The sequence below is a fragment of the Chlorocebus sabaeus genome, chromosome 17, assembly GCF_047675955.1.
Source record: "Chlorocebus sabaeus isolate Y175 chromosome 17, mChlSab1.0.hap1, whole genome shotgun sequence".
Lineage (NCBI taxonomy): Eukaryota > Metazoa > Chordata > Mammalia > Primates > Cercopithecidae > Chlorocebus > Chlorocebus sabaeus.
The window spans coordinates 37019029-37045746 of NC_132920.1; the positions used below are offsets into that span (position 1 = coordinate 37019029).

Here is a 26718-nt window from a genome sequence, read left to right on the forward strand (position 1 = left end):
TGATACAAACTGGGAGTTTAATAAGATTTTTAGGCCGGGCACGGTGGCTCAAGCCTGTAATCTCAGCACTTTGGGAGACCGAGGCAAGCGGATCACGAGGTCAGGAGATCGAGACCATCCTGGCTAACACGGTGAAATCCCGTCTCTACTAAAAATACAAAAAACTAGCCGGGCGTGGTGGCGGGCGCCTGTAGTCCCAGCTACTGGGGAGGCTGAGGCAGGAGAATGGCGTGAACCCAGGAGGCAGAGCTTGCATTGAGCTGAGGTCCGGCTACTGCACTCCAGCCTGGGCAACAGAGCGAGACTCCGTCTCAAAAAAAAAAAAAAAAAAAAGATTTTTATGTATATGGAAAGGGCTTACAGGCCAGGCACAGTAGCTCATGCCTGTAATCCCAGCACTTTGGGAGGCCAAGGTGAGTGGATCACTTTAGGCCAGGAGTTTGAGAGCAGCCTAGCCGATATGGTGAAACCCTGTCTCTACTAAAAATACAAAAATTAGCTAGGTATGGTGGCATGTGCCATTTTGTATTGTCTTGCTAGAGGGATACTGTTGGCATTTGGTTGGATATGATTAATAATTAAACAACAAAAAATATCATCCCTTTAATCCCAGCCTGTAATTCCAGCTGCTTAGGGGGTTGGGGCATGAGAATCACTTGAACCCAGGAGGCGGAGCTTGCAGTGAGCCGAGATTGCACCACTGCACTCCAACCTGGGCAACACAGTGAGACTCTGTCTCAAAAAAAAAAAAAAAAAAAGATGTGAGGAGGCTTACAAAGGTTGCAAAACAGCCGTCAAAAATAATGATTAACCCTGTTTTCCTCACCTGTACTTCAGTCTGCTTCAGGATTCTCCTACCGGCACACCAATGTGATGTTCTCTTCTGCCTGAGGGATACCTGCATGTGACCCCACCTCCCAACATGCACACTAGTTTTTCACTGGATTTTTTTTCTAGAAGTCCTTTCTAGATCCTTTCCATTCTGGTCCTCTACTGAGTTTTAATGGGTTTTGACTGGGTATTGTTAGATAATGAATTGTAATGTATTTAAATGAATATTATTCCTGCTTGCTTTCATAGAATGTCTTTGTTAATTTAAACAGGAAAATGGCATCTCAGAATCACTAATCACAAAACCAAGATGTGAAAAATATTATAATGATAAGTTATCACTTTGCTTTATTTGCAGGAATCATTGTAGTCAATCATTTTCCAGTTCTCAGCCGCTCGGTTGTGATCAAGAGACACATGGTTTCCGAACTGCCAGCTCAGAATAGGAAAATACTTGGTAAGGGAGGCAGCATGCACCAACCCTGAATTCAGGACACTTGGGTTCATATCCTGGCAAGTTATGAAACCTTTCCGAGCCTTGAACATGTATGAAATAGAATCGATCACAGCTACCTTATGGGATCACAGTGGTTTCACTGAGATAATGTTTCTAGAGTGTTTAGCAAAGCACCTGGCATATAGGGTGGCAATAGGAATAGAATGCAATTGAACATGAGTCTTTAGTTTCTAATGAATTGAATTTTTCTCCTTCCTGAAGTGTTCATAGATTCTTAGAATTTTAGAGTGAGACTCTAAAATTTGTGATCCAATCCTCTTATTTTTTGGATGCAGAAATAGACCAAGTAATTTAACTGAAATCATCTCACTAGCAATTGGCAAAGCTTGTCTCCAAGTTCAGTGCTGTTTCATTTTTCCAGCTGTAATATTTGAATACAACTCTATGGAGAACCAAAAAGTCATTGGCATGGCAAATCATGCCTTGCTTCTTCCCTGCGGTGCCACGGTCATGCATTGCTGTACATCTCTGACTCATTTTGTGCCCAATGATGTTCCTTAGAAGTGACTGTGAGAATTTTGTGATTACAAAATTGATGCAGGAAAAGTTTGAGAAATGTGAAAATCACAAAGAAAATAAAAATCAGCTGTGATCTCATTTTCCAGAGATCGTCTACTCCTGACTTATTTTTAATTGGAAATGCTGCATCTTAATTTCTGGGGGTTTTTTGGTGTTATTGTTAGTATGGCTCTTAATGCTTCCTAATCCATCCTCCTGGCTGCTAATCAAAAATGGCTTAGTGAAAAGAATGTGAGGTCCAGATGAGGCTCAGGTGACAACTGACTGGGTGGTCTCAGATAAGTCACTTCCCATCTGGAAATCTACTTTATATCTCTATAGATTTGCCTGTTCCTTGCAGGTTTGTTAAAAAGGTATTAAGAAAAAAAAGACGTGTCTATTCCTGACTTCTCATCTAAATGCAGCTATATAATCTGTAGTTTTTTGTGACTGTCGTCTTTCACCTAGCATAGTGTTTTCAAGGTTCATCCATATTGTATCATATATCAGTACTGCATTCATTTTTATCATCCAGTGATTTTGCATTATATGGATCTACCACATTGTGATTATCCTTTCATCAGTTCATGGACATTTGGATTGCTTCCATTTGGGGGCTGTTATGAATAGTGTTATTCACATTTGTGCACAAGCTTTTGTGTGGACATATGTTTTCAGTTCTCTTAGGTACATACCTAGGGGTGGAATTGCTGGGTCATATGGTAACTGTGCCTAACTTTTTGTGGAACTGCCAGACTGTTTTCCATAGTGGCTGTACCATTTTATGTTCCTACCGGCAGTCTACAAGAGTTTCGATTCCTCCATGTCCTTACCAACACTTTTTGTCTGATTTCTTGATTGTAGCTATCCCAGTGGATGTGAAATGGTATCTCATTGTGATTTTGATCTGCATTTCTCTGATGGTTAATAATGTTGAGTATCTTTTTGTGTGTTTATTGGTCATTTGTATATCTTTTTTTGAGATGGAGTCTCACTCTGTCACCCAGGCTGGAGTGCAGTGGTATAATCTCGGCTTATTGCAACCTCTGCCTCCCAGATTCAAGTGATTCTTCTGCCTTAGCCTCCAAAGTAGCTGGGATTACAGGTGCCCGCCACCACACCCAGCTAATTTTTGTGTTTTTAGTAGAGACAGGGTTTCACCTTGTTGACCAGGCTGGTCTCGAACTCCTGACCTCAAGTGATCCTGCCACTTTGGCCTCCCAAAGCGCTGGGATTACACACGTGAGCCACTGCGCCCAGCCCATTTCTATATCTTTTCTGGAGAAATGGCTATTCAAATCCTTTGTCTGTTTTTTTATTTGGTTGTCTTTTTATTACTGATTTGTAATAATTCTTGATGTATTCTATATAGACCACCCCCTTATCAGGTACATAATTTGCAAAATTTTTCTCCCATTCTGTGGGTTGTCATTTTACTTTCTTGATGGTATTGAGACGCAGAATTTTTAAAGTTTTCCCCCTTCCCTTGTCTTCTACAAAAAGTTTTTAATTTTGATAAAGTCCAATTTATTTTTTCTTTTGTTGCTTGTTCTTTTGGTGTCATATCTAAGAAACCGTTGCTGAATCCCAGAATCATGAAGTCTCCCTCCCTGTGTTTTCTTTGAAGTTTTATCGTTTTAGCTTATAAATTTAGGTAGTTGATCCATTTTGAGTTAATTTTTATGTATAGTATAAAGAAAGGGCCGGGCATGGTGGCTCACACCTGTGATCCCGGGACTTTGGGAGGCTGAGGTGGGTGGATTGCCTGAGGTCAGGAGTTCGAGACCAGCCTGGCCAACATGGTGAAACCCCTTCTCTACTAAAAATACAAAAAAATTTGCCAGGCGTGGTGGCGGGTACCTGTAATCCCAGCTACTTGGGAGGCTGAGGCAGGAGAATCACTTGAACCCGGGAGGCAGAAGTGGCAGTGAGCAAAGATCGCGTCACTGCACTCCAGCCTGGGTGACCAGAGCAAGACTCTGTCTCAAAAAAAAAAAAAGAAAAGAAAGGTCCAACTTCATTTTTTCATGTGTGGATATCCAGTGGTCCTAGCATCATGTATTGAAAATAATACATTAAAAAATGTATAGCTGTCCCTTGGTATATGTGGGGTATTTGTTCCAGGATCTCCACATACACCAAATCCTTGCATATTCAAGTTTCACAATCAATTCTGCAGAACCTGTTTATACAAAAAGTCATCCCTCTGTATATGTATACGCAGTTTTTGCATCCTGAAAATAGTATATTTTCAATCCTGGGTTGGTAGAAAAAAAAACAGCTTTTGAGTGTACCCACATAGTTCAAACCCATGTTGTTGAAGTCTCAACTGTAGTTTCTACTGGCTTTTTATCTGAATGTGGGGGGTATAGTGTGGTGGGCTCTTCTCTCATTCCCCCAGTTCCTCAAAGTCTAGATTGCATGCCTTTTAATCCACCATTGGAAGTCTTCTGATTCTGATTTAATTGGTCTGAGTTGATGCCCAGGTATGAGCATTTATGAAATGCTTTCTAGGTGATTCTCATGTGCAAACCAGGTTAAGACCTAATGAACTAAACACTTAATAGTCATAAAGAGGACCAGAAAGGAGTGATTGGGAGGCACACTGCTTGGAAGAGGAGATGTGCTGGTGTGTGCTGGGTTGTGTTGTAACAACGTGACTATGTCCTCCACCCTACAGGTGGCAGCATCACCTTACTGAGAGAATACACATGTACTATGCCAGTACTTTTTGAGGCTAGAAGCACTGTAGGAATGAAGTATGTGATATAAAAGGACCCTCTGTATTAAAAATAAATAAATACATAAAGCCCAGTAGAAGAGAGCACAAACCCAAAGAAGCACTCTTCTTCCTCCTGTAAATGAAGAAAAATATTATTGTTCTGTAACATAAACACTTTTTAAAATAGCTATTTAATTATTTTATCTTATTGTATTTCTCCAGAGATGGGATCTCGTTCTGTCTCCCAGGCTGGAGTGCAGTAGCTCACTGCAGCCTCAAACTCCTAGGCTCAAGCAATCCTCCCACCCCAGCCTCCCAAGTAGCTGGGACTACAGGTGTGTGCCACCAGGCAAAGCTGATTTCTAAAATTTGTTTTTCTTTTCTTTTTCTTTCTTTCTTTTTTTTTTTTTTGAGATGGAGTTTCGCTCTTGTTGCCCACACTGGAGTGCAATGGCGTGATCTCGGCTCACCGCAACCTCCACCTCCCAAGTTCAAGAGATTTTCCTGCCTCAGCCTCCCGAGTAGCTGGGATTACAGGCACCCGCTACCACACCCAGCTAATTTAGTATTTTTAGTAGAGACAGGGTTTCTCCATGTTGGTCAGGCTGGTCTTAAACTCCTGACCTCAGGTGATCCGCCTGCCTCGGCCTCCCAAAGTGCTGGGATTATAGGCATGAGCCACCGCGCCTGGCCTCTTTTCTTTTTTTGTAGAGGCGAAGTCTCATTATATTGCCCAGGCTGGTCTTAAACTTCAGGTCTCAAACGATCCTCCTGCCCTGGCCTCCCAAAGTGCTGGGATTACAGACATGAGCTATTGCGCCCAGCCTTGGAACTATTTAATTTCATTTTACAAATGATACAGAGAGAACTCTACTTTGCCCCATTAGTTTTTACCTTTTGTTCTCTGGACATGATGAAACAATCTGGCTTTAAAATAACTATAAGAACACAAATTGAATTTTTAAATTAGTTAAAAATCTTAAGTCTTTTAAGTATATAAAATACAAATAAAATATGCCCTTTATTTTCTAAAATTGTATTTGTAGAAAAGCATGAGGACTCTGTTTGCTCTAGAAGAAATTTAAAAAAGAAGTAGAAAGAAAAGTGTGAGGACTGCAAGCCACATGCCATGGTTTTTGTGTTGTCTGAAATCTTTGCTCTGCAGTCACCTTCAGTAATCTTCAGCGATCAGTTCTTCCTCTTTTTTTTTTTTTTTTTTTTTTTTTTCTGAGACAGAGTCTTGCTCTGTTGCCCAGGCTGGAGTGCAGTGGCCAGATCTCAGCTCACTGCAAGCTCCGCCTCCCGGGTTTACGCCATTCTCCTGCCTCAGCCTCCGGAGTAGCTGGGACTACAGGTGTCCGCCACCTCGCCCGGCTAGTTTTTTGTATTTTTTAGTAGAGACGGGGTTTCACCGTGTTAGCCAGGATGGTCTCGATCTTGTGACCTCGTGATCCGCCCGTCTCGGCCTCCCAAAGTGCTGGGATTACAGGATTGAGCCACCACGCCCGGCCCAGTTCTTCCTCTTGTGTTGCTAAAAATCTATCTGGTATAATTGGAAAGAAATAATTGATCAACAACACTATGCATAATCCATTTTTTTTATTTTAGGAAATCAGTAGCAGATCTCCCATCATTGGTGTCAGAAATCTTTTTTGGATGTCGTTAGTGCTTCAGAGTCCCATTAGGATATATTGTGCTCCAGACCAGTGCTCCTCAGTGTTTGGGAACTAGTGCAGGTCTGTAAACTGTTCCTGGCCCACAGTTAACTAGTATTTTAAAACTTGTTTGGCAATTTGACATTGTCTCTACGTATTCATTGTGTTTTATAAAAGTATTGGTCTGAGAGGATTGCAGAAAACACAGAACAGGTCCTTCTTTACAGATGGTCAAGTAGCTTTGAAGAGGAAGTACCTAAATAAACCACCTTTCTTTTTACATTTATTTTCTCTCCGTCTCTCTCAGGGATTTTATATTGGAAGACATGGATCTTGCTGCCAACGAGCTCAGCATTTATGACAAACTTGCAGAGACTGTTGATTTGGTGAGACAGACAGGCCATCAGTGTGGCATGTCAGAGAAGGCAATTGAAAAATTTATCAGACAACTGCTGGAAAAGAATGAACCTCAGAGGCCCCCCCCACAGTATCCTCTCCTTATAGTTGTGTATAAGGTAAAATGTTTCCTGAGTTGGTAGTTGCTTCAACAGAGCACAAACTCTTCAACATTCTTCACAAATGCTGTTGTTGACTGATCCCACCACTGAGCCTTGGTTTTTCTGCGAATGAATTGGCCTTTGCTCTTGTTACTGTGTGTTACTAGGAAATTTGACTGTGTTGTTAAAGGTCCTAGATGAAAGCTGCATATTTATAGTTAAATTATATTTGCATATTATTATTTATTTTATTATTATTATTATTATTTGTTTGTTGTGTGTGCGTGTGGTTTTTTTTGAGACGGAGTCTCACTCTTGATGCCTAGGCTGGAGTGCAATGGTGCGATCTCAGCTCGCCGCAACCTCTACCTCCTGGGTTCAAGTGATTCTCCTGCCTCAGCCTCCCCAGTGGCTGGGATTACAGGCGTGCACCACCACACTGGGCTAATTTTGTATTTTTAGTAGAGACAGAGTTTCTCCATGGTGGTCAGTCTGGTCTTGAACTCCCGACCTCAGGTGATCCACCTGCCTCAGCCTCCCAAAGTGCTTGGATTACAGGCATGAACCACCACACCTGTCCTCCTTGTGTTTTTTTTTTCTTTTTTGAGACCAAATCTCGCTCTGTTGCCCAGGCTGAAGTGCAGTGGCATGATCTCAGCTCACTGCAACCTCCGCCTCCCAGGTTCAAAATTGAGTAGAGACAGGGTTTCTCCATGTTGGTCAGGCTGGTCCTGAACTCCCGATCTCAAGTGATCTGCCTGCTTCAGCTTCCCAAGGTGCTAGAATTACAGGCCTGAGCCATTGCGCCTGGCCAAATTTTTATTTTTCTAGTCAAGGTCACACTCCGTTGCCCAGGCTGGAGTGCCGTGGTGCCATCATGGCTCACTGCAGCCTCAAACTCCCAGACTCAGGTGATCCTCCCATCTCAGCCTCCCAAGTACCTGGGATCACAGGCATGCGCCACCACACCTGGCTAATTTTTCTATTTTTTGTAGAGGTGGGGTTTTTCCATGTTTCCCAGACTGGTCTCAAACTCCTGGACTCAAGTGATCTGCCCGCCTCAGTCTCCCAAAGTGCTAGGGTAACAGGCCTGAGCCACTGCACCCAGCCTTTATGTATGTATTTATTAGTTTTTTGAGATAGAGTTTCACTCTTGTTGCCCAGGCTAGAGTGCAATGGCATGATCTTGGCTCACTGCAACCTCTGCCTCCCAGGTTCAAACAATTGCCCTGCCTCAGCCTCCCAAGTAGCGGGGATTACAGGCATGTGCAACCATGCCTGGCTGATTTTGTATTTTTATTAGAGATGGGAGTTTCACTATGTTGGTCAGGCTGGTCTCGAACTCCTGACCTCAGGTGATCCACCCACCTCAGCCTCCCAAAGTGCTAGGATTACAGGCATGAGCCACTGTGCCCGGCCTAATATTTGTATTTTTAGTAGAGGTGGGGTTTCACCATGTTGGCCAAGCTGGTCTCAAACTCCTGACCTCAGGTGGTCCACCTGCCTTGGCCTCCCAAAGTACTGGGATTACAGGTGTGAGCCACTGCGCACAGCCCCTTTGTGTTTTTGTTGTTGTTGTTGTTGTTGTTTTTGAGATGGAGTCTTGCTCTGTCACCCCGGCTGGAGTGCAGTGGTGCGATCTTGGCTCACCGCAAGCTTCGCCTCCCAGGTTCAAGTGATTCTCCTGCCTCAGCCTCCCAAGTAGGTGGGACTACGCCCACCACCACACCTGGCTAATTTTTTGTATTTTTAGTAGAGACGGGGTTTCACTGTGTTAGCCAGGATAGTCTTGATCTCCTGACCTCGTGATCCACCTGCCTCAGCCTCCCAAAGTGCTGGGATTACTGGTGTGAGCCACTGCACCCAGCCCCCTTTGTGTATTTTTAAATGGTGGATTTAAAAATACACTGATTATATGGTAGCAGCTTGGTGAGCCTTGCAGTCCCCATAGTTCTCAAATTCTAAATTCTTCCAGAAGTAAACATAAGTGATTTGTTTATGAAAGTGGGTTGGTTCTTAAGGCACATTGGAAATAGCAGAAGAGGCCTATTTTGTTTTGTTTTGTTTTTCTTGGTATTAAGGTATTTGTTTGCTGGGATGATTATTAATGCCTTTTCTACCTTTCCTTGTAGGTTCTCGCAACCTTGGGATTAATCTTGCTCACTGCCTACTTTGTGATTCAACCTTTCAGCCCATTAGCACCTGAGCCAGTGCTTTCTGGAGCTCACACCTGGCGCTCACTCATCCATCACATTAGACTGATGTCCTTGCCCATTACGAAGAAGTACATGTCAGAAAACAAGGGAGTTCCTCTGCATGGGGGTGATGAAGACAGACCCTTTCCAGGTAAAATGCAACATTTACTACTTATTAGATATAGTGTTCTTGACAGTATATGATAGGAAAGGAAGTAACATTTATTGATACCTAATGAGAGGCACCCTTCCTATATTGTCTCCTTTAATTCAGTCCCCACTAAAACTCTGTGGGATGGGGTTTATTATCCCCATTTTACAGATTAAGAAACCAAGACTCAGAGAGATTAAGAAACTTGCTAGAGGAACATCTGATAGAGCCAAATTCACACCCCCAAATTCCAGAACACACATGATGGGGACGAATGTGTTGCCCATAAAAAGGATTTGATTGTATCTCATCCTTTTCTCTCCTGTGATTCCTGTCCATAATGCATATTTAGTACATAGGTATTGGTTTATTGAAAGCAACTGAGTTCAGCTTGCTTCTAAAGGTCCTCTAACAGTCCTTGGCCTGTTGGGCTAGGTTTTTGCCTAAGTATATCCCACTCTTTCAGTTTAGTCCTTCTGTCTGTCACAGCTCATTTAATTTAGTGCTCAAAAGTGTATCAATTTTGCCAGTAAATCGAATTTTAAAAACACATAAATTTAGTAACGGTGCATCAGTGGCGTAAGAATTCATAGTTTGACAGACTATTTGAGGGGTTTCCTTTTGAGAATAGTGTAACATGTAATACGAGTCGAAATTTACTTTTTCGGGCTGGATGCGGTGGTTTACAACTATAATCCTAGCAATTTGGGAAGCTAAGGCAAAAGGATTGATTGAGTCCAGGAGTTTAAGACCAACCTGGGCAACATAGCGAGACCCTGCCTCCAATTTTGTGTGTGTGTGTGTGTGTGTGTGTGTGTGTGTGTGTGTGTAAAGAAATTTACTTTTTGAGAAAGGGGGATATTATTTTGGGTTTTTTTTTTTTTTTTTTTGACCGAGTCTCACTCTGTCACCCAGGCTGGAGTGTAGTGGTGTGATCTCAGCTCACTGCAAGCTCCGCCTCCCGGATTCATGCCATTCTCCTGCCTCAGCCTCCCAAGTAGCTGGCACTACAGGCGCCCACCACCACGCCCAGCTAATTTTTTTGTATTTTTAATAGAGACAGTGTTTCACCGTGTTAGCCAGGATGGTCTTGATCTCCTGACCTCGTGATCTGCCTGTCTTGGCCTACCAAAGTGCTGGGATTACAGGCATGAGCCACCGCGCCCGGCCTATTTTGGGATTTTTTTGGTGATGTTTATCTTATTTGGCAATTTAGAATAATATGTATATTAATATCACAAATGGATTATAGAATTTATTGTGTAACCATGTTCTGAAACTTTTAGAATGTGTCATAACTTTTAGGAAAAATGCTTTCAGAAAAAATGTATTTAAGCTTTATAATCATAATGTCATTCTTTAAGACCTAATCAGTCATAAAAATCATCCCTTGGATTGGGTCTCCATTGAAAGCTATTTTTGTACACTTGAGGAAGTCATGGAAAGGTTTCCAAAATTGTATCAAACTCAGAGGAAGGGAACATTGTAAGACAAGAACTCCACCTCATGAGTTTTTGTTTTTTTAAAAATCAACAGCTCAGATATTTCATTTGAAAATTCCAGATATAACTTCCTTGAATTTATTGGGAAGGTTGTTTTTGAAATGTCATCAACAGAGCTGGAAAAAAAAAAAAAAATGCAGTCTCAAACTCCTATCAGAACGGTTCAGAGCATTTGGAGGAAACAGCGAGAGAAACTTGTCAGTTGGGCCAGTCTGTGCCTCTTCCTCAGACACACCAGTCTCCTTTCCTGACTGTCTTCCCCCGACAACCTCCCTAATGGCAACTCCTGATGAGTTTTCACGATCTGGTTGATGGCATTATCTTCTTCCCTGGTCCTATGAAGTAAATCTCCATACACGGTTGAATTGAGAAATGGGGCATCCTCAGTGAACACTGCTTGCTCCTTCTCTAAATCATAGTTTAAACATTCCAGAAACATTAGTGTCTTGTCAACAAGCAGGATGATTTGGACCACTTCAAATCAATATTTTGCCTTGCAGATGGAAATAAAACAAGTCCTTGGAGCTCAGTTGCAGAGAGAGCTAGTGAGCATTGGAAGGGTGTGGCTTTAGCTCTTTAATGTTGTTGATTCTATTAAAGTGCTGTTTTTACTTGTAAATGTGGACGTGGAAGCACCATATTTTCCTATGGATGATAATTCTGGGAAGTTGTAGACATGTGAAACTAACAGCATTTTGCATAGCATTTGGAAGAAAAGTTAAAAATGCATAATTATATGAAGGGTCAACAGAAACACATGAGGGAGAATTAAATGCAACTTAATCTGGGCCTGTAAGAGGGCAGGAAAAGTAAAAATAGATCATTTTTAATGTCCCGGTGTCAGAAAACAACTACCTTCAAGTTAGGATTACTTAGCTGTGCTTTTAAAGTAAATGCAAGGGGAGAATGGTGTGGCAGATGCCCCAAAGGAAACCCCATATGGTTTCCTGAAGTGCTGGCCTGTCTCACCCTCCCAGGGTCATCTGGTGCTCCTTGCAGTGGCACCTCAGGAATGATGGAGGGCAGCTGCAGCCTTGGTGATATATAAGAGGCACCATCACCAGTGACTAGAAGTTTCCCCCCGACCCCACCCAGGGAACAAAAAGGTGACAGAAGTGGGGTTCTTTTTCTAGATTTCAGCCTTAGATAGGAGGAAATCCTGCCCCTAAATGCTCTCAATAAGAAGAATGAAGTGACTTCATAGCGAGTCATGGAAACATCCCACTCTGCAGCAAAAAATAAGTAAATAAACTGATACTTGCTTATTACTTACCAGATGCCAGACCCTGTTCAGGGACTTTCCATATATCAGCTTATTTAATCTTGACAACATCCCTATAGGGTAGCTTCAGGTTTTATGCCCATTTTACAGATGAGGACACTGAGGCACAGTACAGTTAGGTCACTTGCTCAAGGTCCCAAGTCTAGTCATGGAGCCATGATTTGAACCCAGGCAGCCAGTCTTCAGAGTCTGAGCCCTTCACCTCTGATGTGAGTAGTCTGTAGCCATGCGGTAGACCTGAAGAGTCTAGCTTTAAGTCTGATGTTGGAGTTCTACACTCTCTCTCTCTCAGATCATCAGTTACTTTCTCTTAACTTCCTAGTCCCTGAAGAGACAATGTTCTTTCTAACTGTTCCAAAGATAAGTGGTCTTTCAAGCTATGGACCCTTTAGAATTTTCCTGACCTGGTCTTGTCTTAGACATTCAGTCCAGCTCATCCTCCTAGTCTGCACCCATATGGATAATATTTGACTGACTTAATCCTTCCTCTTACCCAGAGTTTTCTCTTTACATTCACATTCTTAGTTTTTTTCTCCCCTCCTGGACTCATATCTTTATAGTCCCTTTACTCCTGCCAACCATCCCCTTGGTTTTTACCATTTCCATGGAATCATTGAGTCTTAAAGCTGAAAAAGAATTTTAGATTTAATCTGGTACATACCCCATTTTATAAAAGAGGTGACTGAGGCCAGGAGAGGTAAAAGAGCTTGCTTACCCAGCTAAAACTGACAAAATCACAATTGAACCCTAGTTTTTTAACCCCCTCTAGCATTCTGTCCAAGATACCACACTTACTGCCTGCCATCTCTGCCCCCAGTCAAGCCAAGCACCAGCATGTTCGGCCAATTATTTTGTTTACTTTGGTCATTTTCTGGCCAATTTAAAAATAACACATTCATTTTTACTGAAGAAGCCTGGGATAGTTCTCACATACAGTGAAAAGGCACACATTTGGAACTTGATGCATCCAGTGACCTTCAAAGGAAGGATGAAGTAGATCCAGCAACATCAAGAAGTTTTGGAAATAACAGATCATTTATTGGCCTCAAACTAAGAACCTAGGGAGACTTAGAGAGTCCAGACCTGTGCTCAAAGATGAACTGCTTAGACCTCAAGGAAAACCTTACTCTTTTGTTTGCAAAATAAGCTTACCTTCTGTGATAATAATGGCTCTGTCAAGCACTTACTGTATACCAGGTACTGTGCCGTGTACTTTATATGTATATCTCAGTCTTCATAGCAGTCACATAAGGTAGATACTGTTTTTATGTTCATTTCAAAGATGAGGAAACTAATGTGCAAGGGGATTGACTGACTTATCTGAAGTCTCACATTTGTTTATTTTTAATTTTTTCCTTTGCTGTGTTTTTGATAATAAATTTTCACATTAAGAAACAAATTGTTGTACAAGTGAAAACTCATGAAAATAGACTTTGTCTGTGGTTTGGAGTGGTTCAAATGCATTGCTTCCTGGAGGCAAGGCTGTTGGTAAAATGATTTCTTGGGCTCTTTCCCTCTCTGCAGTGTGTGAAAATGGCTCTGGGCATGGTGCCACACATGCAGGGACCTGGCAAAAGCCTCCTTCACTGTCAAGGCTTCACCCCTGCCTCATGCCCAGGGTACTAGAAGAGGTGCTATGCAAAAACAAGCTTCCGGAGAACAGCCTGATTAAATATTGAGCACACACTAGTTAACGTCATGGGAACTTGGTCATGGGCTTTGCAGCTTTTTCTCGGGTGCATTTATAATGTAAGAAATCATGAGGTTATATTTATTTTATCTTTATTTTGAGGTTTCTGTGAATCCAGATTGCTCATTTGATTTTTCTCCCCATGGACTTGATTCTGTTGTTAAAACTTCTGAAAAATCAGCCTTCCTACCTGCCTTCCTGCCTTCCTCCCTCCTTTTCCTCCTTCCATCCCTTCCTCCCTCTCCCCAACTTCATTCACTCATTCAATAAATGTTTATTGAGACCTTGCTCTATATGCCAGGCACTGTTCTCAACAAAGCGGTGAACAAAACAGACAGAAAATCTGTATCTTGTAAAAATCTGTATCTGAAAATCTGTGTCTTGTATTCTGTCACCTTATTAAATTCTCTTTTTAGTACTAACAGTTTTTTACTTGTGTTCTTAGACCCTCAAGGAACACCACCTCCAAGTTTTTCTTTCAGTTTGCTATTCCTACTTTCTTTTTCTTTCTTGATTTCCCTTTACTGGGTTTTCTTCTACCTGCTTTTTAAAGGCATCTCCACCTGGAAATCCCAAGAATATCTAAAGCTCAGAATAAAATTAAAATTAAATAAATTAGGCTGGACTGGGCGCAGTGGCTCACGCTTGTAATCCCAGCACTTTGGGAGGCTGAGGTTGGTGGATCATCTGAGGTCAGGAGTTTGAGACCAGCCTGGCCAACATGGTGAAACCCCGTCTCTACTAAAAATACAAAAATGAGCCGAGCTTGGTGGCAGGCACCTGTAATCCCAGCTACTTGGGAGGCTGAGGCAGGAGAATCGCTTGACCCCGGGAGGCGGAGGTTGCAGTGAGCCGAGATCGTGCCACTGCACTCCAGCCTGGGTGACAGACCGAGACTCCATCTCAAAAAGAAAAAGTTGTAGTTAAAATAATTCTCCTAACTCTTAGGTTAAGAGCTGCTCGCTGCTAGCCCATGCAGCACCTTTGTACAAATTCGAGGAAGGTGCCCCTTTCTCCTGGTGCTTTACTCTCATCTCCTGGGAAGATTGTCATAATTAACTGATTCTGTTGGAATATGACACACTGCTGCAGAAAAGTGTCATAATAAATCTGGAGATGACGTTCCCTAGATGAACACTAGACATGGGCGATAGCATGATGACACTGACCAAGAGGACAGCGTAGTGCAGACATTCACAGTAGTGCTGCTTGGGGCTGTAGGTTTCATCCTCACTGCCTCTAGAATCCACCCCTCTTTTCCATTCTCACTGCCTCATTCATTATATTTCACTTCTCATCACAGTGGAACCCCCCCCCGCTTTCCCTAAAAACGGGCAAAACTAAAATATAACCAGGTCTTCCTTTTCCCAGCCTCTCTTCTAGGGCACCCTAATCACAATCCAGAATAATCTTCCTAGAACATGGAGAAATTCCTGCTCAGAAGCCTCCAACAGTTCCTCTTTTTGTTCTGAATGGAGTCAGACATGCTTCAAGCCCTGGAAGCCCTCACCACATCTCCCTCTGCAGCCTGTTTCCTTACCCAAACCCCCACTGCACGCCCAGCATCTCCTGTGTTCTTCCTGCCACACTCTGGCACCTCAGAAACTTCCTATCACCTCTGACTTTCAGTTTGTTCATCCACAGAATGAGAATAGTGACTCCTACTCAGTAATTACACAGTGAAAATTAAATGCTATAACATGGGAAAGTGACTACCATAGGGCAAGCACTCAGTGCGTTAGCTTTCTTTCTCCTTCCCCTTCCGTTGCTATATAATTGTAACATGTTGTTATGATTATGCCTCATGGTGTGTCCATTACCCAGAATTTTTGCATATTGGCAAGAATTTGTCGTATTTGACCCTGAATAGGAAACATTTGAAAATATTAGAGAAGAAAAATGCAACTTTGCAGCCTCAGTGTGCCACTGAAACAAGTGGCACTAAAGGGTTGTCAGCTACCCCCGGAGCACAGTGGGAGGAGAGGTGCCGTCCCAGGAGCAGACTGTATCAGTAATCCTCTGGCTAATAATCTTCCTGCAGGTTGAGACTGGCTGAGAAAGGTAGGTGGCAGTTGACTCCCGGAAACACAGATACTATCTGCAAGAGATGGAGGATGCTCAGGAGACCGGCCAAGAACAAACACGGTCCTTCCCTGACAAGGATTTCCTATGCCCCACTACTACTGCCTCAGAGAAAACAAGGATAAAGCGCTTACTGCCAACCACAGAAAATGTTTTGTGGTTAAGAGTCAGTTTCCAAGTATGTTTATTGGTTTAAAAACTTGACTTCGTTTCAGCCACATTTGGTTGTCTGTTATCATTTGTTGTAGGCTCTCTCCTGATTTGGTTTCCATTGGGTTTTAATCAGAACCATCTTCTGAAACATTTTAGATTCAAAGCAGAGTTTAAAACAAACACATCTCTCAGAGAACACAGATGAAATCCAAAATGGAACAGAAAGTAAACAAGAAATAATGAAATAACATTATAAACAGCATGGCAACAGAGGGAAGCTGGGAAAGGCTGTGCAGAAACAAGAGCTCCTCAGAGAAGGAGCCAAACCAGACAGGCGTGTCAGGGAGCCGCTGTCACTCACAGCAGGGTCTGGGTTGGGAGTCTTCCATTTCTGACCAGCATGTGGGGCTGGAAACTATGGCTGGCGGTCCCACCCCGTCCTGAGCTGGGATAGAGGGCTGTCTTATGGACAGATACAATTCACTTTATTCCAAAGATGGCTCCAGAAAAGTCCTGTCTACCCTCTCCATCCCTTCCCTCTTCTATGCCCTTTTCTCACTCTTCCTTCCCAGAGTCCTGGCTCCCATGTGTACCTGTGAACCAAGGATCTAGGCACACATCCAGCATGTGTGAAAAGTGCATTAGGGCACAGCGATGATGGGGTCACCCTTCTATCCACACCAGCCCCCCTGTGCTGTAGACATTTCAGCCCTACGGGTCATAGGTTAGAAAATGTTGGGAGAACTACATCTTTAGCTCCACACTGCTGAAAGTTTTTCCTAGCTGTTACGCTTTATTTGTTGATTTGATTTAGGAAATGCGTGTGCAGGTTAAAAGATATTTTCCACAAAGTGTAAAAAGGTATACAGAGAAGAGTACCTCTCCTTCCTGCCTCTGTCCTCTACTCCCTCCTCAGAGGCTGCTTCATGTGGACCTTACCTTTTCGGCGGTCTCCAGGGCTTATCATTGTGTGTTTTAAAAATCATTATGGGCTGGATGCGGTGGCTTGCGCCTGTAATCCCGGCACTTTGGGAGGCCGACGTTTGGGCAGATCACTTGAGCCCAAGAATTCAAGACCAGCCTGGGCAACAGGGCAAGACTCCGCTCTAACTAAAAATACAAAAATTAGCCAGGTGTGATGGCATGCCACCCGTAGTTCCAGCTACTCGGAAGGCTGTGGCAGGAGAATCTCTTGAACCCAGGAGGCAGGGGTTACAGTGAGCTGGACAGTGCCACTGCACTCCAGCCTGGGTGACAGAGTGAGACTCTGTCTCAAAACAAATAAATAAATAAAAGTCATTCTGATGTCTTTCCTTTCTTGTTGCGTTGCTGGAGCTACTGGATGTACCAGCTGTGCTCTTTCAGTATCTGCTTTCTGCTCTTTCAGTATCTGCTTTCTCCATATCCCTTCCTCTCTCAGACTTTGACCCCTGGTGGACAAAGGACTGTGAGCAGAATGAGTCAGAGCCCATTCCTGCCAACTGCACTGGCTGTGCCCAAAAACCCCTGAAGGTGATGCTCCTGGAAGATGCCCCAAGGAAATTTGAGAGGCTCCATCCACTGGTGATCAAGGTGAGCAGAAGCCTGAGTCTCCCACTGATTGGCTGCTTGCTTAAAGGCTAGGTCAAACTCTAGGAAATTTCTGACAAGTAACTCTGTGTTGTTTTGTTTTACTTTGTTTCCTGCCTTGCCAAGACGGGGAAGCCCCTGTCGTCAGAGGAGATTCAGCATTTTTTGTGCCAGTACCCTGAGGTGATAGAAGGCGTCACTGAAGGGTTTTTCGCCAGGTGGTGGCGCTGCTTTCCTGAACGGTGGTTCCCATTTCCTTATCCATGGTGAGTGTGAAAAGGGCCGGGCATGGTGGCTCACGCCTGTGATCCCAGCACTTTGGGAGGCCGAGGCAGGCAGATCACTTGAGCCTAGGAGTTGGAGACCAGCCTAGCCAACATGGCAAAACCCCATCTCTATTAAAATACAAAAATTAGCCACGTGTGGTGGTGCGTGCCTGTAATCCTAGCTACTCTAGAGGCTGAGGCACGAGAATCACTTGAACCTGGGAGGCAGAGGTTGCTGTGGGCTGAGATCGCACTGTTGCACTCCAGCTTGGGTAACAGAATGAGGCTCTGTCTCAGAAAAAAATGGGTGGAGGGTGGACTATGGGGGCACTTAGCTTGTGAGTAGGAAAGGGGCAGACCAGAAATACTCGCGAAACAGTAATAGCTATCACTGAGCCACTACCACAGGCCCAGCATTTTACAAATCCAATGCTGGGATCCCACTGATAAACCAATGATGAGAGAGAAAGGGGATGGATGAAGAGGTGTGTCAGAAGGAGGGGCACCACCAGCGGGAGACGGCAAGTTTGTCTAATAGAGTCATAATTTATTTCTAAGTATGCGTTTAGCATTTTATGTAGAATGTGGCCTCACGCAGGGGACTGAAGAGAGAGTGCAAATATTAGGAGAATTGCATTTTTTGGCACTTGTTTCTGCCAGGCAGTGTGCGTTGGTGCTTAGTGTCTGTGGCTCACTGGGGGCACTGATAATAACTCTGGAAAGTAGGAATGATTGTTGTCATTTTTCAGATCAGACAAGTGGGAATCAGTAGCCAGGCGTGGTGGCTCATGCCTATAATCCCAACACTTTCGGAGTCTGAGGCGGGTAGATTACTTGGGCCCAGGAGTTCGAGACCAGCCTGGGAAACATAGGGAGACCCCATCTCTACAAAAAATATCCAAGCTATTTGGGAGGCTGAGTTGGGAGGATGGCTTGAGCCTGGGAGGTTGAGGCTGCAGTGAACCATGATCACGCCACTGCCCTCCAGCCTAGGCGACAAAGTGAGACCCTGTCTCAAAAAACAAAAAGGAGGGGGGAGAAAGAAAGAAAAATGGGAAACAGAGAGGTTAAGTAACTTGCCTAAGGTTACCCAGCCACGATCGAAACCCCAGTTTGTCTTGCTGTTCCCTCCTGTGCCCAGCGGAAGACATGGTTCATTCCTTGTGGTTAAAGTTGCTGCCTAGTAAGAAAAGAAAACCAGTTTCCATCTTAGAACTGTTCCAAAATAATTAAAATGGCTTTTTTCAGGCTTTTTGTTAATGTCTTAATGCTTCTATCTTTCTGTAAATGTGCTGTTTGTTTGCGTGCTAGAGTGCCCAGTTGAACAAGCTGAGCAGGCTTCCCCCTGCGTCTCCTTCTGCCTCAGAAGAAGGGTCAAGCTTTTTGTCCCTTCCTCCTTCTCTCTCCTTCCCTTCCCCCTCCTGGCCTGCTGTTACTTCAGTCTTCTCCAAGATAGAATGAATAGATTGTTTCTTTCCTTCCTCTATATATTGTTTTAGCTGCAGTTTAGAAACACTCCACCCACATGTTCAAATCATGGCTGTAGAGTTTATGCCTGTTTGTGTCCATGTTATACTTCATTGACTCTGTGCAACTATTCTTCAGGGACCTAGTACTTAAGATACTGTACTCATATTTTTCCGTCTTTACCCACCGCCCACGGTTTTCCCACCCTTACTTGGCTCTCTCTTAGTCATGGACTGGCTTGACCAGTTTAATTACTTTTTTTCTATTTGAAACTTCTATAGGAGAAGACCTCTGAACAGATCACAAATGTTACGTGAGCTTTTTCCTGTTTTCACTCACCTGCCATTTCCAAAAGATGCCTCTTTAAACAAGTGCTTCCTTCTTCACCCGGAACCTGTTGTGGGGAGTAAGGTAGGAAATTTTGAGAGGACTTGGATCTAGAATTTTCTTTACTTGGGATCTGGACTGATGTCATAACCAAGGCCTTCCCTGCATATTGGCTTAGAGGGTGAATTGAGGGGACACCCACACAGTCTAGTTCTCCCCTCCTGCTGCTAGCCAGGAGACTTGCAGGGGCACACCTTGTCATGAAGGCAGGTTTCCAGAAAGTCGTTACCTTGCAAATCTGCCTCCTGCGCTTAACACCTAAGGCAAGCTACTTTTCTATATTAAAAGAAGTAAAATCTTAAAATTTGAAGGACTTCAGTGTACAATCAGTCTGGCTTTCCTACCTTAAATTCCTACCTTAAATTGGAAAGTAGGCAAGCAGCCATGGATGGTGGTCGCTCACGCCTGTAATCCAGCACTTGGCGGGGCTGAGGCAAGAGGATTGCTTGAGCCTAGGAGTTTCAGACCAGCCTGGGCAATATAGCAAGACCCTGTCCCTATTTTTTTAAAAAAAGAAAAGAAAGCTATAAAGGAATAGCTTTACTTCTTCATTTTGAAGAACAGAATAACTTCATTTTGTGGATAAGGAAACTGAGCCCCAGAGAGATTAAGTGAGTTGCCCAAGGACACTCCCTTTACCCTCTAACCCCCAGGGTGGTTTTTGCCAGAAATAAACAATTAAGAGATTTCAGGTAGAGAACTTGAAAGGCAAAAAGTGTGGGAGCCTGGGAAAGATTTGATAGGCAGGCAGCCCAGCTGGGGTGGAAAAGCCCACTCTGCCCCCATCATTTCCCACTTCAGTCTGGGGCCAAGTGCTCAGAGCCAAAGTTACCTCTCTGGGGCCAGTGGACTGGGAGAAGCTGTTCTGCATTTGTGTCTGTTTACTTTTCTCTAAATTGCTCCTTTTGTTAAGTCTCATTCCTAAGGAAGGTTTTTGAGCCTGGATTGGTTTGGGAGAATTAAAAGCATGCATTTTCCTTGGTTAAAAAAAAAAAAAATTTCCCAAACTGTGGCCCCCTACCAACTCTGGACCATGGCTTCCACCTCCTCATACTATTGCTTGGCTCCAGATTTGCTGAATTGTGTTAAAGGAATTTAAAAGTCTATAAAAACAATCATTTTGTCTAGAAGTAAGAAGTTCTGTCTGCCAGCACTGGGGTGGAGATGCTGGGCTCTTGCCTCTGATTTTAAAGAAGTTTATCCTGCTGTCGCCGGCTAGAATTCCAGGCCCTTGTATGATTTCATCTTCATAAATATAATTCTGGGACACGGCCTTTATCTTTCTCTTGGTTTTACCACTTGAATACCAGAGTTAATTTCTCCAGCCTGCGCAACACCAAGGAGCCCAGCCAAAGGAGTAAATACAGAGTTACTCAAATGCTTACCAAAGTCATACTGTGGTTCTCGAGGATGTTTTGGGAAGGGCAGTGGCCAAACAGGCAAAACTCCTGAGAGCCTGATTTCTTAGAGAATCTATTTCCCCACCCTGGCCCGAGCTCTCCTTTCCCTGCAGCCTTGTTACCCCACCCTGTTGTCCACATCCCTGGGCCCTGGGCCCTGGGCCCTGTTAAAGTCACGTGTCTGTGGGCCCAGTATCCAAAGGCAGCCTTAAGACAGAAGTGGGGAGCTGGTTGTTAAGTGGCACTCGGGGAGATGGTGAGGGGCTCCAAGGCCCACTTCACCCACTCCACAGTGTGGCCTAGGGCTGGCCTGTGCTGCCCTGTTGTCTGTTTCTTCCCATCCTGGGAATGGATGACTATGACCCTACCCGCTTCAGGCCTGTGTGAAGAAGGATACAAACACTTGTTTTGGTCCTTCTGAGATTGTTGTGAGGACTACAGATGGTAAGGCTTCCGCCAGTGTGAGTGCCAGTCAGCTGCAGGCTGGCTGAAGACCAGGCTTGTCCCTGTCACCACATTAGCAGGTGAAATGGCTCTAGTGTTGCCATGAAAACATTATGGGCAAGGCCTGTGGCAGCAACAGAGAGACCAGGGCTGGGGACAGGGGAAGACGGGGCCAAAACCCAAGACTCTGGAGGCCGTGAATGGTGAAGAGAAAAACCAAGACATGGCCCAGGGAGTCAGACTTCTAGCTCCCACTTTATATGGGCGTATAAAGGGTTTCTCTGAAGGGCAGGAGATAGGAGGAAGAGATGAGAGAAGAGACCCTAGGGGTTTTCTGTCATCATCAAGGTAAGGAGAAATGTCCCAGCAAGACCCATCTCTTTATCCCTATTCCCTGCCCTGGTCCCAGCCCCATCCCCAGGGTTCACAGCTCCTTCCCTGGCACATAGCAGGTTGCATTTAATGCCCGTTGCCGGCAGTAGCATGCCCTCAGAGGGGCAGTAGTTACCTGTGCAGGTGCATATGCTGGTTGTCTCCTTAGTTTTCAGAATCAGAGGCCAGTCTTAGTGTCATTAGTTTTTAATCAGTAGCATGGCATGCCTGCTGCCCTGGGTCTTGCCAGGCAGTATAAACTTAAACTTACTGCTGTGCAGTTCTTATCAGAGCCCTGCTAGTAAGAAATAACATTCCATGGAAGAGTGCCCAAAGGATGTCCCGATTGTCTATTTATCTAAAAAGTTTTCATCAAACCCAGAATCTCAGAATGTTGTATACACCATTTGTTGGTTTCTGCTAGAACTACCTTTGTTAAATTGCAATTAGGTATTTTCCTTTGGCTTACTTTGAAGCTGTGGCTAAAACTAGTTGCAAATTATGAAGCTCATGCAGAATCTGCTCTGGGGCTCTCGCTGAGGGGATTGCCCACTAAATCACACAGCGTCTCTTTAGGAGACCCACAGAAGAGATTTTACTCTGGTCTTAGTGCCAAGAGATGCCATTCTTAGGAGAAGTAGTTTGTTTTTGTCTTTTGGACGTAATTGCAAATTTTTGTTATTGGTTCTATTTCCTCTTCGCTCAGGCTAGAAAACTCAGAGCCATATGTGAAAGCATTTTTATTTACTAAAGCCCCTGGTTTTATTTTGTTTTCTTTGCCTTCCTTTTCCTCCCCTCCTCGTTCTTTCCTCCAGATGCATGAGATGCGTGACCTATTTATCATGGGCAGCGGCGAGGCCATGTTGCAGCTCATCCCTCCCTTCCAGTGCCGAAGACATTGTCAGTCTGTGGCCATGCCAATAGAGCCGGGAGATATCGGTATGTAGGGCCCCAGGAGGGCAGGGTCAGCCATGGATCTTTTTAGTTTTTAATTCAAAAGCTATTTTAAGAATCGTGTACTGCCTTCACAGAAGTTCTATTTAGTAGAATCAAAAATAACATTCTCCTATTAACAGGCTCAACATTTATGCTTAGAAATGAAACAACTTAATGAGAAAACATAGCAGAAAGAAATGTCTTGTACGTACAACATATAGAATGCATGTGTCTGTTGATCATAGAAACTTCAAGTTAGGAAGGATTCTGGAAAGTATTTAGACCAATCCCTCATTTTATAGATGAAAAGGTTGAGACCCAGAGAGGAGAGGTGACCACCCCAAGGCCCCACTATCTGTTGAGCAGAGCATCAGGTCTTAAGTGCCTGCTTGGACACAGTCAAGCCAGGAGAGGGACAATCCAGGACTACAGGAATATACACCCATGTTGCAGATAAACCAATACCAAGCAGTATATAAGGGCAATGGTCACACAAGGAAATATTACCTTCTGTGTGGCTGCCACAGCCAAGTCACAGCCTCACATTGATGACTCACCCTTGGCCCTGGCTCAGTGTTTTCCCAAATGTGACTTGTCCTGTGCCTTATATCCTAAAAATCTGTTCCAAAGAAACAGGTTTGAATCCACTGCTGTCAGTAGCAATCAGTTTGACAGCCGAGTTTTCTTGGAAGAAGCAAATAAATCAGCAAGTGTCACCATTGACCTCCTTGCTTTTCCTGCCTCACAAAACCTAGGCAAGACCTGGAGTCTCTGGCAGAGCCCAGACTGGGTTTTCCAATTGATTTCTTTTAATTTTACCCATTCAAAAGACCCCCAAATCCCTAGAAACCTTGCATCTTACATGACGGTAGGAATTGGACTGCAAGCTATGCCAAGTTTTAATTTAAATTACATAACTTTTATTTCAATTTAGAAATGAAAAATAAAAATAATGTACAAATCAAGGATTAACTAATAATGGAGCACAGCTGGCCTGGCTCTTGGGAAACTTCCTACAAAAAGGAGGATTGTTATATGGAAATTGTTCTGAACCTTTTTCCTGTAATGGAGTGACTCTTAAGAGATGACTATTGCGAAAATCTCTCTGGCATATTTAGGTTTGGAGCGTGTGGTTGTGCTTGAACAAGTTTCTGTCTTATATTTTACAAATGCCTAACAATTCAGACAACTACAGAAACACCTTAGTTATCTGAATTTCAGACTTCCGGCTCCCACAAACAACCAGAATACCAATTACAGAATTAGGGAAGAAAAAAAAAAGAAATGTCTGGCAGTAATCAAGAAAGCTTGAGCATCAAATGCTGGTACAGATAGTCCAGATTAGCCTGACATCCAGTGCGTGATACCTGCTGTGCTGTGCCTGACTGGTTTGTTGACTAGAAAGAAAGGATCCCTGTAGTTGGCAGTGTCTATAAAAGGCCAGTTACATGACAGAACACAGAGAGGGATGGTGACTGAAGAGAAGAAGAATAGGAGAGCAAGTCCGGGAGAAGAATGGGGGCAGGGAGGGGTGGGGAAGCCAGCGAGCACCTGAAGCAGTGACAGAAATAGACGTGATGACTGTAACTGCCACAGTTAACAGTGAGGACAGGAAAGCAGGCCCTGGCCAAGAAGAATCATTTAGTGTTGCAGGACAGACGGCGGTTCCTCTACCTTAGGGACCCTTAAGAATGGCACCACAACATGCAACTTCTATGATTTTTGACAAAACATACATTGTTCTGTGGAGATGGAGGAAAGAAGGGTTCCAGGTCCAGAAAACCTTTCGGGGGTCAGGTACAATATCTGCAGTCACTGTACAGGACAGTCATTGCCCATCATGACCCTTCCGGAGTCACCAAGTAAAAGTTGAATTCTACTCAGTGCTCTTCGTTTAAAGATGAGCAGAGCCCATAGTACTGTAGAACCTATTTTCTTTGGAATATCTTACAGGACTCTACTGTTTGCTGAACCCAATTTGGGCAATGCTGGTTTAGGTTTAGGTTAATCTGGATGTTGTGTAATGAAACCGCATTATAGAAAGACACAGGAAAATTGGCTAGTAGGTCTTATGCCCCCTCAGAATCCATTCTGTCTTCTTGCTGTAAAAGCTGAGACTTGATGCCCAACACCAGCCTCATGTAGAGCATCCTGCCTTTGTAAGCCTGCTGAATTGTGATTCATAGTTCCCTGGGTGAGGGGCAGTGATAAAGCATTTAAAGAGGACTGATAATAACTAGGAAATGCCAAAAGACTTTCAGAGCAATTTGTCTTTAAGCCAGGAGTGGTGGTCCACACCTGTAATCCCAGCACTCTGGGAGTGCGAGGCAGGAGGATCACTTGAGCCCAGGAGTTCAAGACTAGCCTGGGTAATATAGTGAGACCGCATCTCTTAAAAAAAAAAAGAAAAGAAAAGAAAAGAAAAAGAAAAAAAGAAACTAAATTAAATAGAAAAAGATTTGTCTTTGATTTGTCTGCAGGGCCAGCTCTGGCAGACCCGCCTTGCTCTGCCCATAGTTGTGTCCACCCACTAACATTTACATGTTTTCCTCTTGCTATTTCCCCTCAAGGCTATGCCAGCACCACTCACTGGAAGGTCTACATTATAGCCAGAGGGCTCCAGCCTTTGGTCATCTGCGATGGAACCACTTTCTCAGAACTGTAGGAAATAGAACTGTGCACTGGAACAGCTTCCAGAGCCGAAAACCAGGTTGAAAGGGGAAAAATAAAAAACTATGAAACTGCTTTCCAGGGGTTGGTTACTTAGTTACCTGCCCTTTGCATGCATGTGTGAACCAGCTGTGAGCTGCAAGGCAGTGGCCAGGGCCTAGCCCTCCTGACTCTTCCTGCAGATGGCTCAGGAAGGATTCAGCCTGGCCACTTGGCTAGGACTCTGCCAGCACCCATCTGAGACTGACCTCTTCCGGGCCTTTGGGCACTAAGACCTTGATGCTGCCCCTTAGGCAGGAAAGAGGGCTGGTGCCTGCCTTCGCCTATATTGCCAGCTTCCTTCCCTGGCAGTGGAGAGGGCAGCCAACAGGTTCTGATGTCAGAGCCATCCTTTACCAGGTGGGCCTGCTCGTCCCCATCTTCCTGGCCACATCACTCTACTTTTTGGAAAGCCATGGCTGATTAAAGAAGTTCTTGTAGTTTCCCAAACAAAATGGAATCTAGAAGCAGTGATAAAAGGTCAGATAACTTTGAATTGCATTGAAGCAGTACACTTCTTTCCCATTGTCCGTGGCACTTGGAGTCTCTGATGCCAGGCTAGAGTCTGATCATATAATAATTCAAAGTGGTAACTCCCAAGGTAATACTTTCTTCCATTTCATCAGGTTCTTATATCCCCACTGCACTCCTTCCCCTTCTCCCTTGCCTGTCTGAATGGCTTCTTGGAAGCTTGGCTCTAGTCCTCCCTGCTTTGGCAGGGCCAGAGCCCACTACTGCTGAGGCAGCACTGCTCTTGTCAGCTGTGTTGCCTTTACCAAGTGTCTTCAGAGGGTTATGAGTTAGAGTAGCTGGCCTGGGGAGAGGGTGCCTCCCTGGGTTTGATCTTTAGGGTCTGACTTTCTGCAGAGAAGATGTTTTACAGATGTGTCAAAGCTGATGTTGTAATGTGGTTGGGGGAGGAAATCCAGACCCAAAGTGTTTGTCAGCTGGGTGTACAACTGACTGTGTGATCCTCTGTCTTAAAATGATTTCTGTCTGTGCTGGGAAACAAAAACAAGGTGAGGTATTTTTCTTTTTTGTAATAATATAAAGCTGTGTGTTTCTGATTGGATGATTCACTATGTGCATTGTTTTCTCCCAAGTGCTTTCGGTATATAGCAATCAAATGGTGTAAATAAGGATGTTCTTTTCCTGTTCCTTTTTTTTTTTTTTTTATTGACACCGCTAGATACCTGGCCATTGGTCATGCCAATGCCAGGATGAAGAAAAAGCAATCTACACTTTGGCCTCTGGTTCTGAATTGCAGAAATCAAATGGATACAGTACGTGTCGATGTCAGAATTATGGATCAGAGGCAGACAGTGATGAGTGAAGATGGTTGTGAAGCCCTCTTCATTCCTGGAGGAGCCTGCATCTCATCTCCCAGGCCCTC

The 26718-nt window shown here is 44.0% G+C and overlaps 1 protein-coding gene across 7 annotated transcripts in view; it reads left to right on the plus strand.

The window, feature by feature from the left end:
* C17H6orf89 (chromosome 17 C6orf89 homolog) overlaps positions 1-26392 on the plus strand; it is a 41106-nt gene extending 14714 nt beyond the window's left edge. For 2 of the 7 annotated variants that reach the window (XM_038006023.2, XM_007972765.3), the window contains 9 exons: positions 1190-1288; positions 6177-6304; positions 6531-6738; positions 8853-9066; positions 17196-17347; positions 17471-17610; positions 19359-19488; positions 22496-22619; positions 25187-26392. In XM_038006023.2, coding sequence (XP_037861951.2) covers positions 6550-6738; positions 8853-9066; positions 17196-17347; positions 17471-17610; positions 19359-19488; positions 22496-22619; positions 25187-25281 — 1044 coding nt within the window. In that variant the 5' untranslated portion in view covers positions 1190-1288; positions 6177-6304; positions 6531-6549 and the 3' untranslated portion in view covers positions 25282-26392. Of the gene's footprint in view, positions 1-1189; positions 1289-4790; positions 4904-6176; positions 6305-6530; positions 6739-8852; positions 9067-17195; positions 17348-17470; positions 17611-19358; positions 19489-22495; positions 22620-25186 lie in introns of all 7 variants that reach the window. The other 5 variants (XM_073005939.1, XM_007972766.3, XM_038006028.2 and 2 more) reach the window with 5 other exon arrangements.
* Positions 26393-26718: the final 326 nt, after the last annotated feature.